This window comes from Chiloscyllium plagiosum, unplaced genomic scaffold (assembly GCF_037043375.1).
Source record: "Chiloscyllium plagiosum isolate Xiang-an unplaced genomic scaffold, Cpla_swu_hap1 HiC_scaffold_1, whole genome shotgun sequence".
NCBI lineage: Eukaryota > Metazoa > Chordata > Chondrichthyes > Orectolobiformes > Hemiscylliidae > Chiloscyllium > Chiloscyllium plagiosum.
The window spans coordinates 123,488,577-123,512,164 of NW_028270139.1; the positions used below are offsets into that span (position 1 = coordinate 123,488,577).

Consider the following 23,588-nt stretch of genomic DNA (forward strand, 5'->3'; position numbering starts at 1 on the left):
TCAACCCATTACTCATTAAAAACCTGTCCATTTGCTCCTTACATTTACATAATATCCCAGTATCCACTGTACTCTGAAATAGTAAATTCCACAGTTTCACAACCATTTCACAGAGGTCATTTCTCCTCACCTTTGTTCTAAAACCAGGACCTCACATTTAGAATGCCCCACAAAAGAAAAAAAATCCTCTTTGTCTATTTTGTTAACTGCCTTTAGTGTTTTAATGTACTGCAAATAAATCTCCCCATTCTTCTAAACTCTGAAGAGTATGGGCTTACTCTACTCAACCTCTCTTCATAAGACAATCTCATCGCTGGAATCAATCTAGTGAATCTCATCTGAACTATCTCCATTGTAACTGCATCCCTTCAAGTAAGGGGACCAAAACTTTATGCAATACTCTAAGTGCAGTCTCACAAATGTCCTAATAGCAGCAACACTTCCCTTTTTTTTAAAAACTCCATTTCTTCAGCAATAAATGTCAAAATTCCATTTGCCTTCTTTTTCATCTGCTGTACCTGCATATTAGTTTTCTGCAACTCATACAGGAGGACATTGAGATCCTTCTCCACTGAAGCATTTTGAAGTTTCTCTCCATTTAGATACCAAGTTGCCTTTCTACTCTTCTAATCAAAATGGATTACCTCACATTTATTCACATTAAATTACATCTGCAAAATTTGGCCCATTTACCATACTTGTCCATATCCATTTGTAAATTTCTTTATGCAACTTATTATCCCATCTCTCTGACTGTCATCTGCAAATGTGACAACAGTACCTTCTATCCCTGCATCCAAGTCATGAACATAAATTGTAAATAGTTGGGACCAGAGGACACAATTCTGTGCACTCCACTAGTTACTGCTTGCCACCACAAAAATACCATTTATCCTGACGGTCTGCTTTCTATCAGTTAGCAGAATGTCTAATCAAACTAATAAATCATCATAATCCCATGGGATTTTACCTTACGCGTTAACTTTTCCTGTGACACCTTAGCAAATGCCCTCTGGCAAGTCCAGATATACTACAGCTACAGGATCTCCATTGTCCACTTTGCTTTTTGCACCTTTGAAGAACTCTAGCAAATTAGTCAAACATGATTTACACTTCATAAAACCATGCTGACTCTGATGGATTGTGTTTCAACTTTCCAAATATCCTTAATAGTGGATTTTAACAATTTCCCAAAGCCAGATATTAAACTAACTGGTCTATAGCTTCCTACTTTTTGCTACCCTCCCTTCTTGAATTCGGGCATTACATATTTCAATCCATTGGGACCTTTCCACATCCAGGGAAGTTTGCATTATAACCAATGCATTCACAATCTCTGCTGCCATTTCCTTTAAGATCCTAAATATAGGTCTCCAATCCCAATAGAATGCTCAGTATTTTTTTCTTAGAACAAAGATCAAAAAACATCAGAGCACAGGGACAGGCCCTTAGGCCCTCCAAGCCTGCGCTAATCCATATCCTCTATCTAAATCTGCTGCCCTATAGTCTAAGGATCTGTATTCCTTTGCTCCCTGCCCATTCATGTACCTGTCTAGATACATCTTAAATGACACTATCGTTCCCACCCCAACCATGTGCACTGGCAGCACATTCCAAGCCCCACCACCCTCTGCATAAAGAACTTTCCACGGACATTTCCCCTAAACTTTTCCCCTCTCACTTTGAACTCGTGATCCCAAGTAACTGAGTCCTCCATTCTGGGAAAAAGTTTCTTGTTATCCATGCTGTCTACACCTCTCATGACTTTTGTGGGCCTCAGTCAGGACACCCCACCCCAACCCCCAACCTCCTCCTTTCCAATGAAAATAATCCGAATCTATTCAACCTCTCCTCAAAGCTAGCATCCTCCATACCAGGCAACATCCTAATGAACCTCCTCTGTACCCTCTCCAAAGCTTCCACATCATTTTGGAAATGTAGCGGTGAGAACTGTATGCAATATTCCAAATGTGGCTGAACCAAACCAAGATCTGCCAACTCTTGTACTCAATACCCCGTCTGATGAAGGAAAGCATGCCGTATACCTTTTTGACTATTCTACTGACCTGTGTTGCCACCTTCAGGGACAATGGACCTGAACACCCAGATCTCTCTGTACATCAATTTTCCCAGGACTTTTTCATTGCCATAGTTTGCTTTGGAATTACATCTTCCAAAAAGTATCACCTCACATTGGTCCGGATTGAATGGCATCTGCCATTTCTCTGCCCAACTCTCCAATTGATCTATATTCTGCTGTATTCTCTGACCGTCCCCTTCACTATCTGCTACTCTATCAATCTTAGTCTCATCTGCAAAATTGCTAATGAGGCAACCTACACCTTCCTCCAAATCATTTATGTATATCACAAACAACAATGGTCCCAGCACGGATCCCTGTAGGACACCACTGGTCACAGGTTTCCATTTTGAGAAGCTCACTTCCACTACTATTCTCAGTCTCCTGTTGCCCAACCAGTTGGCTAAATATCTAGCTAGAACACTCTGGACCCCATGCGACTTCACCTTCATCAGCCTACCATGAGGAACCTTACTAAAGTCCATGTACATGACATCTACATCCCTAGCCTCAATCAACTTTGTCACCTCTTGACACGACCTTCCCCTACATAACACAATGCTTCCTATCACCAATAAGCCCATTTTCTTCTAAATGGGTAGATATCCTATCCCTTAGGATCTTCTCCAGTAGCTTCCCTACCACTGACGTCAAGCTCACAGGTTTGTAATTACCTGGATTATCCCTGCTCCCCTTCTTAAACAAGGGGACATAAGCAATTCTCCAGTCCTCTGGCACCTCTCCTGTTTTCAAGGATGCTGCAAAGATATCTGTTAAAGCCTCAGCTATTTCCTCTCTTGCTTCCCTCAGTAAGCTGGGATAGATCCCATCCGGATCTGGGGACTAGTCCACCTTAACACCTTTTAGAATACACAACACTTCCTCCCTCCTTAAGCTGACTTGACCTAGAGTAATCAAAGATCTATCCCTAACCTCACATCCATCATGTCCCTCTCCTCGGTGAATAATGCAAAGTAGTCATTAAGAATCTCACTCATTTTCTCTGATTCCATGTAAATCTTTCCTCCTTTGTCCTTGAGTGGGCCAATCCTTACCCTCTTGCTCCTTCTATATGAATAAAAGGCTTTGGGGTTTTTCTTAAACCTGCTCGTTAAGGATATCTCATGACCCCTTTAAGAACTCTTAATTCCTCGTTGCAGATTGGTCCTACATTCCCGATATTCTTTCAAAACTTCACCTGTCTTCAGTTGCTTAGATCTTATGGATGCATTCTTTTTCTTCTCAGTCTCACAATTTCACCTGTCATCCATGGCTCCCTGATCTTGCCATTTCTATCTCTCATTTTCACAGGAACATGTGCCTCCTGAACTCTAATCAACCTCTCTTTAAAAGCTTCCCACATAATGAATGTGGATTTCCCTTTAAACTGCTGCTCCCCATCTACATTCCCCAGCACCTGCCAAATTTTGGTGTACAGAGGAATCTCGATTACCAAATGAGATGTGCGGGCACTATTTTGTTTAGATAATTGATTATTCGGTTCGTTGATTTCCTCTGGGACTTGGGAGTTTTCTGTGAAGTCTGCTCCCCGTTCAGGAGACGAGGCAGCAGCACACTGCGCTGGAGCCCCAGCTCCCCAACCCCGTCCAACACCATCCCTGCCCAACCCCACCCGCCCCTCCATCTGCCCACACCCACCATCCAACCCCCGTATACGTGTCCTCCTCCATACCGCCCACCCCTCTCCATTTATTTCCTTTACCTTTGATAGTTTTAAGTTTGTCACTCACAATTTTCTCATTCTTTGGTCTTGGGATGGTAGCTGTTCATCATTCAAATCTCCTCTCAACAAATCTTTTCTTTCCTTATCCTATTACAAATCCTTCAACTTTGCAGCCTGAAGCTTTTCACGTCTTAATTCTTCTGCTTTCTGCCTTATCACAAGACCTTCCCTTTCACCCCATCCTCATCACTTCTTTTTGCTTAAAACTAACACATCTATAACCTTAGTAATCAACCTGAAAAGGTTAATGCTGATTCTCTCTCCACAGATACTGCTAGACCTGCTGAGCATTTCTGTATATATTTTTATATATATTTTTCTATATATATTTTAGAGGTTACAGATATTTGGCATTTTTATATAGAAAAAGTATTCAAGGGGAAAATCACACAATATTCAGTGATAATTGAATCAACTTTTACTAAATTAAGGTAGCAATCAAGGCTGGCAAGACCGTGCACAAGATCTATCCTTCAGAACAATCTTTGTTTGCCCAGTACTACTTATGCAAACTCAACTTAAATATATTTTAAAAACTCAGCCAGCATTACCTTCTAATAAACATAATCATCTTGTTTTTCTCTGTAACAACCAGGAAGCTCTGACAAGATCCATTCCAAAGATTAAACTGAGCAAGCCACCCCAAACATTTTTTCACATTTTAAGAGACTTTTCCTGATTACTGCTTAATGCTCAAGTCTGAGTTAAGAATGCAATTATTTTGATGTGCTAACTCCAAAGAGAGACTATCCATTAGATCAGCTACTTATTTCATCACATGACTCATGTAATAAAACCAAAACAATATCCACATACCTGACCCCCATACTGAAAAGAAGTTTGTTTGCTGCGATTCACTAATTCAAAAGAATAGCATTGTTAGTACAGCTTAGGACTTACCCATGTTGTTGTTCTACTATTGTGATCAATGAAGAAAGGTCGGCCATTTGGAGCTATGCGCATTTCCCAGCCAGGAGGTAGGAAACTATGCACAGCCTTATGCTGTGATTTTGGTGAATTATAAGGAGAAAGCTGTGGAGACTGAGGAGTCGATAAAGTGTCTTTTACAGCTCTGCGCAGAGGGGGATCTTTTGCACCCTGAAAAAAAATGAAGAGGTATGTATTGACAGTACTTATATGGACTTGGGTTTGGCCAAACTCATTTAAATAGTTTCCAGTACTTGTGTTGATTTTTCTTATTGCTGCAACCTGTATGAAATCTTAGAAAATACTCACTTTAGATAAACTGTTCAGCAACTAATTTTATCACAGTTTAAGCAAAATTAATATGCTTTTTATATCTTGTATTGGTCCAGTCAATTAACTTGGATACAAAGAATTCAGTAATTATAAATGCTGCAAAGTCCTTAAGCATTTTCAAACAAAATAATTACAAAATTTCAATCAATGGCGAAACTGAGAAACTATTATGGAAGTCTTTAAGTTGAAAACAAACCTTTCATCTAGTGTTTTCCTTCTTTGCAAACAGTTTATTCTGAAACTAGCTTAACAATAAATCAAGTATCGCCATGTTGAAAAGTACTGAGAAAACACTGCAAAAATTTCACACTTCACAATCTCATAAAACAGAAAATGCTGCATAGAGACCACCTCTGAGCCAGCATTCATTGTCCACTTTGGATTTTCCACCAGCCAGCAGCATTGGGAAGCTTTTTGCAGACCTTTCCCAATGATTGAATATTGTTGGCTGTAGGATGAGAACCTTAAGAAGGGATTAATTGCACTGCTTAGCCCAATGCCACTCCTGGTGCAGGTAAAATTGTGGTAGCCAGTGGATACTGCATTTTAAATATCCCCTGCCTTCAAATCTACTGCGTGCAATCCAGATTCTGGTTAGACAACATCTTACATTTTAAAATTCCTGTTCTTGTTTTCAGGTCTATTCATGAACTCACCACTACCCATCTCACTGACTTCATGCTTCCCCAGAAGCTTCCAAGATACTTGAATTTATTCAATTCTGACTCACTGTGCATCCCTTATTTTACATTGCTGCACCATTAGCAGCCAAGCCTTCAAGGTCAGAAACTCAAAATCGAGCCATCTTCCTGAACTTCTACAATACGTACTGCTGCATGCTTTAAAGGAGGCAGTTCTAGGATTCGAGAATGACAATAGAACATCAGCATATTTACAAGTTGGAATGGCATTTGACTCGGAATGGAACTTTCAGATGGCGGAGTTCCCAATGCCTGCGCTTGCCCTTCTCTGAAGTAGAATTAAAGTTTCAAAGGTGCTAAGAAGCCTGGCAAACTGCTGCAGGTAAAGGATAAATCTATTCTACCTATATGTTGTAAAATTATTACATTTCACAATTGCATAATGACAATCAGGTTTTAGTACATTATAGTAAATTACTGAGAGAATGTTAAGTGTGATATTATACAGGAAGCATTGTGCTATTGAAAGCAGTATAATTTATCAGTTTCGAGTTCAAGTACTCTCAAGACCTCTTGCATACCACTCAGCTCCACTGACCTGCTTAGAAATTAATCATAAAAAGATGCATTTTCAGTATATACTTAAGTAGACATCAAGGTAAAAACAATAATTGCCAGAACCATCTGAAAACTTGTTATGCTAAAGATGACATTTGATACCTCAAATCCAAGATCTAAATTACAAATTCACATATTATTACACAGCTTTTATTTGAGCATTAAAATGGTTGTCATAGTTTTAGTATACACTGGTTGACTACTTCATTGAATGTATAAATACTATTCCAAATGAAATGTGCGTAACAGTTAACTTTGGTGAAAAAAAAATCAGAAAAGCTTTCATTATGAGAGACAGTACATGCAAGAGCTGTTTTACAAAGAAAAGAAGATTATAATTATCACAGTTAAAGAATGCGAAGTAGATTAGCTGGGATACACAGCTGAATGAAAAGGCACACTAGCTGAAGAAAACAGGTAATGACGGAAGAAAGGAAAGAATCGAATGTTAAGGTGATTGAGAGCCTTGTACAGAAGCGAAGACACTCAACTCTCACCTCCAGTGGAGTTGATAAGGTTACTGTGGGTGAGCTGAGACTGCGAGGCCGCCTTATCTGAGGCTCGCTTAAAAGGCTGTTGCTGGCAGTTGGACCTGGTGCACCATCGTCTGCATGCTGGTAGTAGGAAGAAGAATAAATTAGTAATTGACTCAGGAAGACTAGTTTTGTTGTTTAGGTTACAGTAGAATAAATGCTATTGAATAGTTCACAAATTAAAGCTTTAAATGCCATAAAATTCACATTTGTAACACACAAAGTATTTAAAGGAGCGAAGTATTTAATCAAAATACATTTCTGGGCTCATTTGCTGTGGCTGGAAAAAGCCGAGCGTTTAGATTTTAGTCATTTCACATCATGTTGATTCCAAGTTTCCAGTGTTGAATTTATTGCTTTTTTGTCTTTTGAGAAAAATAGGAGGAGGTTGACATTGGTTGGAAAGCTGGCATTTGTTAGTGCTGCAATTTATTATGATAGAAATGCTTCCACAATGTTTTTAGACAAAGACTTCCAAGAATTTCAACTCAAACAAATGACATTGTATGTACTTCAGTCAAAATTCTTGTAAGGCCAAGCTTAATTCCACAATTGAATATTGAGGATAATTGTATTAGTAGTAGGGAAGAAAATTACATTCTTACTGAAACAGTTATTGTAATTTCATTGTGATTTCCAAGTAAAATAATTTTGGCAAGGCGGAAAACCAAATTGCCCTTGCCACTGTCACATTTAACGTTTCCACACAATTCTGCACTGTAAATTTCGGACATGTTTTTTTCTGCAAGTTTCATGGAACTTTTCATAAGAGAAAATTATTATTTTACTCCCAGTTGCCAGGCCTAACAAATGGAAAATTAGGCGAGAGGTCAATTCAGCTACAAAATGATCACCTGAAAGTCGCACTCTACCTGACTTTTCAGATTTATCATTGTTTTGATTTTACCTACAATATTACATGCACAATGCAACTTATGGTTTATACCAACAAAGATTAGAAACATTCCAAGTATGCAAGCTTACCTGTTTGGGACATTTTCTATGTTATTGTGTTAATAATATCTTAACACCTTATACAATCAAATTTTAATTTTCTCCCTGAAATATAGCTATATCCACAGCATAACTTAGTGGAAGGAGAGGTGATGGCCAAATTGTGCTATCCCTGGACTACTAATCCAGAGACCCAAGTAATGTTCTGGGGACCTGGGTTCGAATCCCTCTGCAGAAGATGGTGGAATTTGAATGCAATAAAAATCTGGAATTAAAAATCTAACGATGGCCATGAATTCAGTGTTGACTGTCAGAAAAAAAACCATCTGGTTTACTTTTGTCCTTTAGAGAAGGAAACTGCCATTCTTACCTGGTCTGGCCTAAGTGACTCCAGACCCACAGCAATGTAGTTGATTTGTAAGTGCCCTCCATGATGGGCAATAAATGCTGGTCTAGTCAGTGATGCCCTCATCCCGTGAATGAATAAAATATACACAATATTCTGCAGGGTCAATATGCTCGCAGTTAACAACATTTAGATTACTATGCATATTGAACAATCATTTCGACACTGTCTTTGGCATCACTTGCAGTATCCTAAGTTAGAAAATCAGCTTCCACACAGAAAGCAGCACAAGTCCAACTGAACCAGCAAAGCAGCTCTGGAAAAAATAAATCAAAGTGTGCCGTTATCTCAATGTTGTCTTGCTCTTCACAGTTGTAGGACAGTCTTCGTACCTGCACAATTGGACGAGTCCAAGTAGTAGTTCTGTTGTTATGGTTTACATAATAGGAGCGTCCTTTTGTATCTTTCCGCTCTTCCCATCCTGGTGGCAAGCCAGGTGTTGTGAGTATATAGGCTGCCGGTGACTGCTTGTGCAAGACGATTACATTTGTTAGCATCCAGACAGTTTATATGTTTATATGCTTAATCATTAGAGCTGAAATGAACAACGAATGAACAGCATAGCCCACCACCACAAAACAAAGCAGTTGTTCATAACTCTTATAGTCAAAGTTTTCATTTTCTATCTGAAATATAGACACACTGATGGCTCAAATTCATGGCTTCAGAGACAATACAACATGCTTAAAGATAACAGTACTCATTATTATGCATATAGAACAACTATTTTAAGTGTCTTAGGCATCACTTGCCGTAATCTAAATTGCATCAACACTGTTAATGTCAATGATGATCTGAAAGAACAGTCAACAGCCTATGAAACCCTTCAACTGCTTCATGAAAATATAATATTTGAACTCTTCAGTGTAGCTATTTAAACTCAACTGCCTTGTTCTTCATTTCTTGTAGTGATATATGTTCCTGAATGCACCAAATTTGATGTAGTACTTTGACATCTTTCTCTTTCCAATTATAACTTCCAAACAGGATATAAATAGATATTTGAAATTTGAAATAAAATAATTGAAAAGGTCTTGACAAAGTAAAGGGAGATGCAACTAAGTGGATAGCTCTTTGAGAGACCCTGTGCAGATGAGATTATCCAAAAGGCTTTATTATGTATATCCAACTGCTGGGCGTAATCAGCTTTCAAATATAATTTCACATTTCAATAAAAATAAAGTTTAAATTTACCTCAAGATGTACCTGATTAGTTAGAACAATATTGACAATCACTGTGTTTCTATTATGACTAAAGACTGTCATAGATTTTGAATATTGCTCAATTCATTTAAAATAAAATGCACGAGATTAGGTTCTGTGGTTTTGACATGGGCAAATTACTTTTGCACAACTGTGTTGTCTCTCAAGTTCATGATTCTGAACATATCTACCAAAACAAAACTGAACAATTTATCACAGTTGCTATGACTAAAAGGAAAACTGATCACTTATATACCATAGCCAATTAATTCTTCTTTTGAATGCAGTCACTGTTGTCATGTAGGCATAAAATAGCAGCCCATTTGTTGAGTCCCACAAGCAGCAAATGAAATGAATGATTAGTTAATCTATTTTGATAATGTAGCTGTTTTTGAATACTGCCTTGAGATCTTGTACATCCACCTCTATAGACAGGTGGAGCAAGAATATAATCAGAGAAACATGCAGCTCAGTAAAAGACAAATAACCAACTGTCTTTGGCTGCTCCTTAAAAGAGCTAGCAAATTGCACCCCTTTCCTATTATTTTTCCATTTCAGATGTATATCTAATTCCTTTTGAAAGTTATTAGTAAATTTTCCTCCAGTATTCAGGCAGTGAATTTCAAATCATAACTCATGGCATAAAAACTACTTATGCTAATTTTACTAATTATCTTAATTCTGTATCATCTGATTATTGAGCTTCCTGTCATTAGAAATAGTGTCTATTGATTATCAATATAGCAACACTATCAAATCTCCACTTAACATGGTTTAGAAATGAAAGTAATGCAAGAGTCACAGTCAACCTGATTTTACATCTTAATTAAAATAGAAACATTTTAGAAGCAACAAGACCTCACTGTACAGGAGTCAACAAAAGGTGTGGGCAAAAAGTTGAAATAAAAAAACATCCGAACTAGTGCTTGGGTGCAACTAAACTTTGCCTTTTTAGGAGTTTATCATTTCTATGGCAAATGGCAGTAAGGAGGTAAGGAGTTCCACAGCCTTGATTACCTAGGGAACAATGAGTACATGGCACAATAGGTCGTGATTTTGACAAGTGAGAAAAATGGTAGACATAAGAATGAACAAAGAAAGGTTCAGAGGATGAACGGCTGTTCCCTGCAAGAAAGGGAACATAATTCTGAGAATAAAGTTTTTTCTTGTCCTGTTCAGGGTTGTAAACAAGGTGTTAGAAATACTTGCAGCGTTGGTGTGCAGATGTAGCTGAAGGATAGAAAATAGTTAGCAAAGAACTTCCAAAAAGCAAGAAATACTTGAAATGAAACATCAGTGACATCAAAGAGGACTACTACCTCTGCCCTATTTTTCTTATCCATGATTAGGCTGGAAAGTTAAATCTGATACCATCGCTTCCAGAGAAGTTGCATTTAAAACATCTCATTTATCTTTGAATAATATTATTGAAATAGAAAGTACAGCAGCAAAGGGGGACTGAGAGATATCACTATATTTAGTAACCCACATGAATATAGTTCTTCACAAAGCTCTATATATCTTCACATCAAAATTGCTTAATTTTACAAATAAAGAAAAGAATCACCAACACAAATAAAGATGTGTTTTAATTTCAACATATGTATAGCACCTTTTCAAAAAAAAGAAAAAATATTTTTAACTTAGGAGTGCAGAGCATATTTTAACAAAAAGCTTAGTTTATTAGCGCTAAGGTAATGCTTAATTATAGATTGACAGGCTGGTCACAATGCAGGAGGCAACTTGGTCTGCAGTTTGAAAGAGTCAGCCAGTACCACTTGCTGCCTTTTCCCTTCTATCCTGCAAATTTCTCTTTGGAGCTTATTCAATTCTATTGAAAAGTTTCAAATGTATCTGCCTCTATCACGGTGATAATCCAGATCCTAACCAATTCTTGTGTTAAAACTGAGTTTTTCCTCACCGTGCCATTATTTGTTTTGCCAATCACTTTACACCTGTAATTTTGATCCTTCTGCCAATGGAAACAGTTATTCTCCTATTTGCTCAGTCCAGACCTCTCATGATTTACATCACCTTTATTAATCATTCAACTTATTCTTCTCATTTATAAATAATAGCCTGAACCTTGCCAACCTAATCACATGCCTGAGGTCCCTCAAACCTGTAACCATCCTTATAAATCTTTTCAGCACCTTCAAAATTGCCTTCATAACTGTCCTAACGTAGCGACTAGAATTAAATATACCTCAGTTGAGTTAATCCACTGTTTTATAAAGATTCAATATAACTTGCCTGAGTTTGTACTCTATGGTTCCATTTGTAATAACAAAAGTCCCTCATGCTTATTGACCATTTTCTCAACTGACCTTGTTGACATCAATTTATGTAAACAAACACCTAAGTCTCTCTGCTCCTGCATGCATTTCAGAAATGCACCCTTCATTTGAAATTGCCTTTCATTCTTTCTACCAAGAAATGCTGCTACATGCCTCTCAACCAAAAAAAAGGCATCACTCCATCTTCCATTTCTGTGATGTTGATTGAGCATAAATATTTGCAAGGACACATGATTAATTCCCCTGCCTTCCTAAGAAATTGTGTCGTGGGACCTTTTGCATCCTCCCAGTATGGCAGTCAGGATTTCTGCTTAATGTTTCACCAAAATGATGGTACCTCCAAAGTTTATCAATCCCTCACTTCTGCAACATAATTGTCAGGCTTGATTTTTGTACTCAAAATCCTGGAGTAAAGTTAAACTTGCAATCTTTAGACTCAAAAGCAAGACTGCTACCACCTAACTACAGTAGACAACTAACCAACAAATAAATAAGCTTACTGCTAAAAAAAAAGAAATTTTGGGGAAATGTTTTTATCTTGCATTCATCAGGACAATTGCAAGAATAGCAATGTAAAAGGAGAATATCATTATATAATAAGTGATAAGACAGTGATGATTGGTTGAAAAGTGAACTCTAATGATAAAATCATTGTCATGGGGAATATACCAGTTAAATGATAACTGATATTCGGCTGCCAAGCTTTCTTTAAATTTAAATCAGGCAGGTTGACTGTGATTTCAGAAAGGGCTGTTGAAATACAGGTAAATAACACCACAAAAAGCACCTAGAACCTTAAGATTTAGAAAACCAGCATACAGTAGAAAAATAAAAAATAATAAAATAATACAAAATACTAACAACTACAATTTAATAATTGAGAAAAATTTAATGTGTCTGATTATCAAAGGGGAATTCAAGTCATAGAGAACAACAAAGTTTCATTACATTGATTTTATAAATACAAAACTTTTGTTGTGCAAAACGTCTTATGATGTGGACGTCACTTTTACTTGATTAGAGACAGGATATAATAGGTTTACAAAATTAGGAAAATCTATATTGATGAGCAAGGAACAATCTGGCTCTGATTGGAGAGTGACTATGATTCTGAATTTAACAATTTATTTTGCAGCAAGTGTATGGGGATTGAGAACAAGTCTTTGCACAGAGGTGACTGGAGGACAAAGAACAAAGAAGAACAAAGAAAATTTACAGCCCAGGAATAGGCCCTTCGGCCCTCCAAGCCTGAGCCGATCCAAATGTACTGTCTAAACCTGTCGGTCAATTCCTAAGCATCTGCATCCCTCTGCTCCCCACCTACTCATGCATCTGTCCATACGCATCTTAGAGTATACTTCAATAGGAGTTGATTAAGATAGAAACTATTATTAAGGGAGAACTGGATAACTATTTGATGCAGAAAACTGATATCACAGTACAGGGTTAAAGCTAAGCGATGGGAATTTTAAAAAGTTGCTCTAGCAAAGACCCAGCACAGACATGATGCCTCAAATAGTATCTTTCTGTGTTGAAAATCTGTTGCTCATGATCATTCTCAGTGAAGAAATTAAATCCAGCTGATTTGTCTTCCTTATCCGCCATGATCTCCAATAGTTGGGACCACAACAAATATGGCTTTTATTAAAACGATAACAGGCAAAGATCTAGCCATGTTAATCTGAAAATACCCATTCTTGTCTGATCCCAGAAGCTAAGCAATCTCAGGCCTGTTTGTACTTGGGCGAGAGACTACCTGGAAAAATGGGGTGCAGTGTCTCTACTTCTCTACGAGAAGATCCAGGTTCAAACTTCACCTGCTCCAGATGTATGTTATAACATCTGAGCAAATTGATCAGAAAATGTCTACATAGGCTGCCAATAAAAGGATTAGAAGTGAGATCTGAGTACTGATCCCTGGAACATATATCCATCCTTAAATGTTTCTTCAAATCAAAACGGCAACTTACTAAACTCATATTATTAATAATGGTAGACATTGCAGCAAATAATGGAACACTATAAATATCATACTTTAACCATTCAGTGAGAACATCTGACCATCAATAACTGAACTCTATACAATTTAAGTGTGAATATTCATGAAAATAAATTAAGGTGTGTATATATTTATTTTAGACCAAGGATGTTTACAATGATCAACAATATTTATAAAAGTAATGAGAACAATAAAGGCAACTTAGGATGATATACAACATAAGTAGTCAGACTGGTAAATGTGCCAGCTCTTTATCAGTTACAACTCTGTGTGAGATGCACCTGAAAAATTCACACATGCAAAACAGAGAAACTGTGCTGAACACATGATCATCTACAGCTGTAGAAAGACCAGAGATTACAAATTTATTTTCAGATTCTTGACCCATGTCTGCCCCCTTATTTCTGTCTACCCAATATTGCCAAATCCTACCAGATATCGGATAGGCTCAAATCTTGCTTTTACAAATTAGTAGTCATAGAGATGCACAGCACAGAAAGAGACCATTTGGCAAACAGATATCCTAAATTTATCTAGTCCCATTTACCTGCATTTGACCCATATCCCTCTAAACCCTTCCTATTCATTTACCCATTTGGTCCATCTGACATAGAATTGTAACCAATGAAGAACGAGCACCTTTACCAGCCTGACAACTTATATCATATATCTTTCTAAGTTGCCTTTATTGTTCCCATTACTTTTACAAATATTGTTCACCATTATTAACATCCTCAGTCTAAAACAAAAGTAAGCACACCTTCATTTTATTTACATCAGTATTCACACTTTAATTTGTATACAGTTCAATTGTGGACAGTCAGAGGTTCTCATAGAACATTACAGCGCTGTACAGGCCCTTCGGCCCTCGATGTTGCGCTGACCTGTCATATCAATCTGAAGCCCATCTAACCTACACTATTCCATGTATGTCCATATGCTTGTCCAATGACGACTTAAATGTACTTAAAGTTGGCAAATCTATACCGTTGCAGGCAAAGCATTCCAAACCCTTACTACTCTCTGAGTGAAGAAACTACATCTGACATCTGTCCTATATCTATCACCCCTCAATTTAAAGCTATGTCCCCTCGTACTCGCTGTCACCATACTTAGAAAATCTCACTGGATGTTTAAAGTGTGATATTTATAGGAAAGGGGTTCCGTTTCCAGGATGACCAATTTCACCTTAGAAATTCCCAGAAGGCCTCTTTTTTTCAAAGACTGCAATTTCTCCACCCATTTGGTCGACAATGCCCTCCAGCTCATCTCCTCCACTTCCTACACCTCCACCTTTGACCCCTACCCCTCCCACTCCACCAAGGACATGAGGTCCTGGGCTTCCTCCATCGCCAAACCCTAACCACGCGATGCCTGGAAGAAGAACGCCTAATATTCCATCTTGGGACCCTGCAACCACACGGGATCAATGTGGATTTCACCAGTTTCCTCATTTCCCCGCCCCCCCATCTTATGCCAGTCCCAAGCCTCCAACTCGCCACCGCTCTCTTGACCTGTCCATTGTCTTTCCCATCTATCCACTCCACCACCACCTCCCTCACCTTCATCTACCTAACAAATTCCCAGCTACCTCCCCTCCAGCCTCTCCCCCTTCCCATTTACCTCTCAGCCCCCTGGCCCTGCAGCCTCATTCCTGATGAACAGCTTATGCCAGAAACGTCAATTCTCCTGCTCCTTGGATGCTGCTAGACCTGCTGTGCTTTTCCAGCAACACACTCTCGATTCTGATCTTCTGCATCTGCAATCCTTATTTTCACCTTGCCTTTTAAATGTTGTAGTTGTACCAGCCTCCACCACTCCCTCTGGCAACTCATTCCATACCTGCACCACCCTCTGCATGAAAAAGTTGCCTCTTAGGTCCCTTTTATATCTTTCCCCTCTCACCCTAAACCTAAGCCCTCTAGTTCTGAACTCCCCCCACCCCAGGGAAAACACCTTGTCTCTCTACCCTATCCATGTCCCTCATGATTTTATAAACCTCTACAACGTCACTATCAAAGAAACTACGCTGGAATCACACACAATACCACTCTCCACTAGCACCTCTCATACTTACTAATTAAACATCAGCTTTCTTTTCCCATTCACACCCTAAATAACTTAATACATATAATCTCAAAGCTTATGACCCTTATCGTACTTCCTTAAACTTAAGATCTACCATATTATGATCAAATCCTTTTATTTTCAATGCTTATTTTTATCAATGTTTGATATAATTAGCAAGCTCGTGTAGGACAGGTTTGACAACAACAGTATTAGCTTGGAGAGGCCAGTGAGTCGTGCAGTTTCAAGGTACCGATTCATTGTGTTTACACTAATTTAGTTCAGCTCCGTTAGTATTCTGCTTCAAGTCAATTTTGTTATCATTAGTGAAAATGGTGGAAAGGCTGAATACTAAAATCAAAAAGAATGATCATAATTCTTTGCAACTAATTGATTTGTGAAAGTGATCCATCAGACAGTGAAATTCTCCAGAAAACTATCGCTTAACAAATACATTTTGTGTTTAAAAAAATGCTATTTTTGGTACTGAATAAATTACCGTCAGTTCATTTGGTTGTTCACTGCCAGTAACAGTTGAAGAACGAGGTCGTCGCGTTTGGGCAGCCTGCTGATAAATCATAATGTTTTTTATACTTTACCAAATAAAACTTCTGAAGCATAATAAATAGGATGAAAATCAGGGCTAAGAATTAAGCATTGATTTTTGAATGGGGAACATTTAAAAACATTGAAAGTAATAGAAATTATTTTTTTAAAAAGTCTGACAGAAGGAACTTGAACACAATTTCTGTACTTAGGTTTTCATGTCAGTGAACCAGCATCTACTCTAGAATTAAACTTGTAGGAAACTAATTTTCCTACATCGCATTTTTTAAACAGTGGTTCTGTGTCAACTGAGTGTGATGCCACGAAAAAAGCTTAATTCACATCTGAGTAATGGCATCTAGTCTGAAGTAAGTAATGTCGAGCCCAAAGCCACAATTTAGTACATGCAGATTAAAAAAATGAGGATCTTATTTTTATTTTTAGGTGCAGATGAACACAAAAATAATACTTGTCAAGCAACTTGCACAATCTCATGGAATATTACACATTAAGTTTCCTTAAATAGTTGGAAAAATTCCAAATTGTCAGATTATAAATTCAGAGAAGGATCATTAACAATGTGAATCCTGTTAGCCCATAAGTCAATACATGTATAGAATGGGTTATTACATTACTGTATCACTGAATATATGGAGAGTATCTTGCAACAGACAATACCAGGTGATCCCACAACCAACAGATCAGATCTAAGCTCTGCACACAACCAATTGTCAATGATGTTGGATGAAATAAACAATTAACATGAGGAGGTGACTTCACAAATATTCCCATCCTCAACAATGGGGTAGCCCATTACATCAGTTCAATAGATAAGGCTGAAGCAATTGCAACAATCTCCAGTCAGAAGCCCAGATTATACATTTCAGCCTCCTCCACAGGTCCACAGAATCATAAATGGCAGTCTTCAAGCAATTCAATTAAAATATCAAGAACTAATGAAGGGACTGGACACTGCTAGGCTATGACCCCTGACAACATTATTGAAGACTATGACTCTATGACCCAAAACAAACTGCTTATTACATCAGCAACCATGGCATCTATCGGATAATATGGAAAATCATGCACATACGTCTTGTTCACAAAAATCCAACCTGGCCAACAACTACCCTATCAGTAGAATCTTGATTTTCAGCAATGTGACTGAAGGTGTCGCTATTAAACAGCATTTGCAAATGAATAAACTGCTCACTAAAGATCAGTTTGTGGCCTGCTAGTGCCATTTAGCTCTGGACCACATTACAGCCTCGACCAAAACAGATAAAACAGCTGAACTCCACCAACGAAAAGATAATGACTGCTTTTCATTTTAAGGCAGCATTTACTCAGTGTTGTTACAATCTGGAATCCACGGCTTGGGAGAATGGTGAAGGCAGATTCCAAAGGACATTTCAAAAGGCAATTTGAAAGAAATACATAAAATTATGAGGGGCATGGATAGGGTGGCTAGTCGGAGTCTTTTTCACAGGGTGGAAATGTCAAATACTGTGGGGAATAGTTTTAAGCTGAAGGGGGAAAGTTTAAAGATGTGTGAGGCAAGTTTTCTCTTGTTTACACAGAGAGGGGGAGGTGCCTGGAACATATTGTCAAGGCATGTGGTAGATGCAGGTATGATAACAACATTAACGAAGCATTTAGATAAAAAAATGAACAGACAGGGAATAGAGGGTTACGGAACATGTGCAGGTAAATATGATTAATTTATAATGGCATCATGGTCGACAGCAGCATCACTTCTTTTACTGTTTGTTGTATGGCCGTGAGTAGGCCATTCAGCCCTTCGAGCCTGTTCTGCCTTTCAATATGATCATGGCTGATCATCCAACCCAGTTTACCCTATTTGCACCTTCTCCCATGCTCTTTGATCCCTTTGGCCTAAAGAACGATGCCTACCTTCTTCTTGAAAACATTCAATGTTTTGGTTTCTAATGCTTTCTGTGGTAAAGAATTACACTCCTCTTTGGGTGAAGATTTTTCTCACCTCAGTCCTAAATGGACGACTGCATATACCTAAAACATGAACCCGGAGTCTGGGTTTCCCAGTCAATATGAACACCCTTATGTTTACCGTCTCTTCCTGTTAGAATTTTATGGGTTTCTATGAGATTCCTCTTCATTCTTCTAAGGTCCAGGAAATCTGTCTGGTATACCATTCTTGTACTCCTGCCAAATCTAGAACATCCTTCCTCAAACGTGGAGACCAAAATTGCACACAGGTGCAGTCTCACCAATTGCACAAATCCTGTATACTTGAATCCTCTCACTACCGTGTGCTGTCTTCACCGTGTGCTGCACCTACGTGCTTACTTTCATCGACTCGTGTACAGGGACACCCAGGCCTCAATGCAACTCCCCCTTTCCCAATCTATTATCATTCAGTTAATAATCTGCCTCACAGTTTCATGGTTTCAATGCTTGAAAGCAAATGTCTCTCTCAGTCAGCTTTGATGGGGAACAGAAACACTTAATCTTGTAGTCACAGCATTTATATGGCTAGTCTGGCTCAGTTTTTGGTCAAGACAGTGGAACCAGTGCAATGAGTTGGATGATCATCCACCATTTTCGTGGAGACCAGCTCAGCCTATCAGCTAGCCTTTGGCCACAGAACCTCAGAAACGATATCATGACTTTAGAGAGAGAGCACAACTGCAGCGCTGAAACAAAGTAGGTACCTGGATGTGGCTGCCTATGGCAGAAAGTGCCGGCAACTTGCAAGGATCACCCCCTTATAAACACACCAAAAGCAGGTGTCTTTAGCTGCCTTGTCCATGGAGAATTCTTCAATGGTATAGTACCTTGGCAGTTTTTAAATTTGAAATATGTGTTAAAGCTGTAATAGTAAGTCCCGTATAGTGAAGATGCTCTCTCTTTCCTTTCCCTGTAATAGCAGGCTGCAGCTCCTTCAGGGCTGGAGGGCCTCCAGTTGGTTGTCTAACTTCAAGAGTCCACCTCAAATTATTTTGGTCTTCACACCACTAAATGGCAACTTGAACAAAATCAATGTCAAGTTACCGCGTTCAAACTGAACAGGTCTGAGAGCAAGCTTGATTCCGGGTCCCAACAGAGCCCTGTCCAATACTTCAGATGTAGAAAACACAGAACAATTCAGACTCTCAGTTAACAGCTCCACCACGAAATCTGATGATGACAGATTGACTATTTCAGTGAGTTAGTCTCAATTTAGGGACATTTACATTTATCTTTTGGTTACTGTCTGGCCTCTGCTCATGGAACACCTTTTCTGCTTACAAAATTGAACATGTTATGATTTACAGATTTTATGTCCCAATGCAGAATCTCTCTTGAAATACATCTGAACATATTCCTGATCATCATCTCCAAATTTCCTGATACCTTGGTTTTTCTGTGCTTCATGTTGTTCTGCAGCGTTTAATTTGGCTACAATGCTGTCCCCAACCCTCTCTTTTCAAATTTCTCACCAACCTCTGAAGCCCCTAAGTCTCCATGGAACAAATCTGTTGCCTCTACTAGCTAAGAATAATTTTTGCTCCAGTTTCTATTCTTTATGCAGTCATTTTCCATCATATTCAATCTTTGTTCCACAACTTCATTTATCTCTGGAGAGCTAACAGTTTGGAGTTCACAGAAGAAAATTGACTCAAGTGTAACGATTGCCCTTTAAAAATAAAATCAATTTTTTCAGACAGGAACTTTTACAGCTGTAGTGAGCACAGATGTCTAGTAGGAGTCCAGCTTCATTAAAGAAAGAATAAGATATTATGTAGTCTCCAAAGATAGGCCTTGCAAGAAAATCTCAAAGTGAAAACCATTCAGATAGATAGGAGAAAAACTAGAAATTGCAAAACTTATTTACCATCGATGCTTGAGCATGTTCTCCAACACCATCTGTTACACTACAGGAACGTAGCCTCGCAAGAGATTCACCCTGAGAAGTATAACAAAATATTAATTTTATGAAGACCAATTGTTTTTTTCATGAACAACATTGCTGCAGTGGTAACTAATCTACACCTTTTCTTATGCTGTAGTATTGTATTTGATTGCATTATGTCTCAAATACTGCAGCCACAAGGACGGGTCAGAGACAATGTTCTTTTGATCTATACATATCTAAATTCCCATCCAGCAATGAACAAAAACTGCAAGCTTTCACTTCTTTTTACTCTACTTCTGTTCAGTATGCAACCACTATTGAAGATCCATCAAAAATCTTCCTCTAATGAGTGAAATTAGATTTGAACGATTTATTAATGTTACCTTTAGATGAACACTGATGTAAACACTGGTGGCACAAAACTAGCTCTAGTTACGGATGCACACTTTTGAGAGTGGTAATACCATACAATCCAATTAATTCTCTTAGAATTAAAAAAAACAAATTATTAACTGATGTGTGGCAACATAAACAACTTCACCTTTCAAAAGCTAAATCAAAATCTAAAGTTCAACAACATTTAAAAAAAAAAATTGTTTTATGAGATTTTCTTTAATAGGTACTTTGAGCATTCATCTGAAGAACACATGCCTGTAAAAGGTATCAAATAGTTTCCAAAGCAAAGCTTCCAAGAAATCCTCAAAGTGAAAACTGTGATGATTGGAACACAAACTAAAAATTATTAGAATTCTCTTGATGCTTGAGCATTCTCTGCAATTGGTACAGGCATAGGGTATTCCAAAGTGATTCACAATTTTCAAAATCTCAATTTTTCCTTAGGCAGTACATGCTACTTGGTAGGTGTATTGGTTGAGAAGGTGCATCCTTTCACCAGTCAGTGCAGGAATGCTGACAGTTAGGACTCTGTTTGAAGAACTACTATTTGGCCACAGCACTTGAGGATGGCCGAGATTCTGTCCCAACTCAAGGAAAATAAATAATTTGATGGGAAAAAGAGTAGCAGCAGAACGCAAGGAACAGCAATTTTCACTGAACTGGTCTTTGATCAGTGTTAAAAGCCCGAGTTGGATAGAACAGGAGAGTTTTACATGGGTTGAGCTGTCCCATTTCAGCTGAGCAGGATAATGGCACAATCGCAGGCAGAAAAACCTGGAGTATGAGCATGTAGACTTTAATGGGGCTTCCACACCTGATTTACTTCAGCATTCACAGACTGCCAATGAATGGATGCTGGCATCAAGAAGAACAAAAGCTAGCTTGTCTGCTGACATTACCATTATGTTTTACACATGTACGTTTTGGTGAAATGTTGGAGAATGTCTAAAAGTCATGGTATTGTACTCAGCAGGAAGGACTCAGTTATTTTTCAATAATTTAAACTTGATCAAGTCAGTGAAGAACCATTTTATGCTTTATTGGGATTAATTGTAAAACACTTCTTTCGATAAAGAATATACAAACTACCCTCTCAAAATTCACTGCTTTATGGTGGTTTGTTTGATTCAAGTTTAAATAAACTTGGCTGAACAGATGGGAAACTGCTTTAAAGGTAAAATACTTTTCCTCAAAAGACACCCAGTCATGTGTCAAAAAGCTTACTTCTGTAACTTAAATAATATATTATTTTTATGTCGACCATAAGATATAGGTGCAGAATTAGGCCATTCGGCCCACTGAGTCATCTCTGCCATTTGATCATGGCTGATTCAATCAGGATGGCATGGTGGTTAGCACTTTGCCTCACAGTGCCAGGTAAATGGGCTCAATTCCAGCTTTGGGTGGCTGTGTGGAGTTTGCATGTTCTCCCCATGTCTGTGTGGGTTCCCACTGGCTGCTTCGATTTCCTCCCACAGTATAAAGGTTTGCAGGTTAGGTAGACTAGCCATGCTAACTTGCCCCACAGTGTCCAGGGATATGCAGGATAGGTGGATTAGCCTTCGCTAATGCAGAGTTATGGCAATAGGATAGAATGGTCTTTGGAGGATGGGCTAAATGGTCTCTAACTGCACTGTAGAGATTCTATGATTCTGTGATATATTTCTCAATCCTATTATCCTGCTTTCTCCCCATTACCCTTGATTCCCTTACGAATCACACACCTAGCTACCTCTGTCTTAATGACTTGTCCTCCAATGGACTCCAACGATTAAACATCCTCTGAAGAAATTCCTTCTCCTCTCAGGGAACACAAGTCATCAGTATAGACTTGGGAACATTATTTTCAGTATGTTGTTTCAGATATTGGAGAGTCGCACATAGTTCTTTTAGCTGAAGGATATTGACAGGTTTTGGAAATGTACAAATTTATCAGGTGGGATATTTGGGATGGTCTTAAATCACTAGGAGGTGACACTACATACTGCAAGTAGATGCTCAAATTTGCTCTATTTGTACCACATTGTCCCTCTTTGCTTACCAAGATAATCTGTTATAAAAGGGGTATGATTATGACATTTTAAAGCACAAAACAGGAGATGATACATCGTGAAACCAGTAAGATGACCATCACTTTTGAAGAAGTAAATTAGGAACTGAGCATAAAAGCATAGACTATTTGTCATTTGGTACACAGAACACCAAAGACAAAAAGGGGAACTTCAGTCAATAAAACACAACAAAAACAAGGTGCGCAGTCAATCAGAAATGGAAGTTGGTGTCCAAGAGTAGAATGACTTAAAACCACAGGTTTTATTGATTTTTTTTGTACTTATGGTAAATATAATAAATTCTGGAATACCCCTGTCAAAACATACTTGTACCTGAATGGCCGCTGTAACTATTCAGGCCCAGAATGGCTTGCTCAACTCTGTCTATGATTGTAATTGACTTCTATCTTACAATTCAAGTAAACCTCACAAATCAGCAGAAAATTGGAGAAGAAAGTTGGCAAAAAAAGCAATGTGCCAGGTTTTTATTCACAGACCATCAGAGAGGAGCTGCAGTGACTTTTTGCTCCGCCCTTTAGCTGAAAGCAATTTTGTATACAAATTTGTTAAATGTGAGCTGATAACAGCAACATAAGAGAGACAGAGCATCAGAGATCCAAGTGAGTTAGGCAAACAACAAGGAATTTAATTAGTTCAGAACTTAAGTATCACAAATTAAAATGATGGGATCGACTTTCAGAAATTAAGAATGTGAACTTGAGGTTGGATTAAGAGCAGAGAGAGAGAGAGAGAGAGAGAGAGACAGACAGATAGTAAGGTAGGAAAAGTAAGGAAAAGCATCTTTAAATTGCACACTGCTAAAACCTCCCTGAAAAATTAAAAAATATGAAGGACTGAGAATCGACTCATTAACATTGTCATTTTGTTACAATGGTACTTATATATAAAATTAATT

General features: G+C 38.2%; 1 protein-coding gene across 19 annotated transcripts in view; it reads right to left on the minus strand.

The window, feature by feature from the left end:
• The window catches only part of nedd4l (NEDD4 like E3 ubiquitin protein ligase), a 497,553-nt gene that overhangs the window by 74,798 nt on the left and 399,167 nt on the right, over positions 1–23,588 (minus strand). For 6 of the 19 annotated variants that reach the window (XM_087990470.1, XM_043678365.2, XM_043677840.2 and 3 more), the window contains 5 exons: positions 20,205–20,276; positions 16,302–16,370; positions 8,569–8,703; positions 6,841–6,957; positions 4,725–4,922 (listed from right to left, as the gene is read on the minus strand). In XM_087990470.1, the coding sequence (XP_087846596.1) occupies positions 4,725–4,922; positions 6,841–6,957; positions 8,569–8,703; positions 16,302–16,370; positions 20,205–20,276 (591 nt within the window). The remainder of the gene's footprint in view (positions 1–4,724; positions 4,923–6,840; positions 6,958–8,568; positions 8,704–16,301; positions 16,371–20,204; positions 20,277–23,588) is intronic. The other 13 variants (XM_087990460.1, XM_043677029.2, XM_043677097.2 and 10 more) reach the window with 12 other exon arrangements.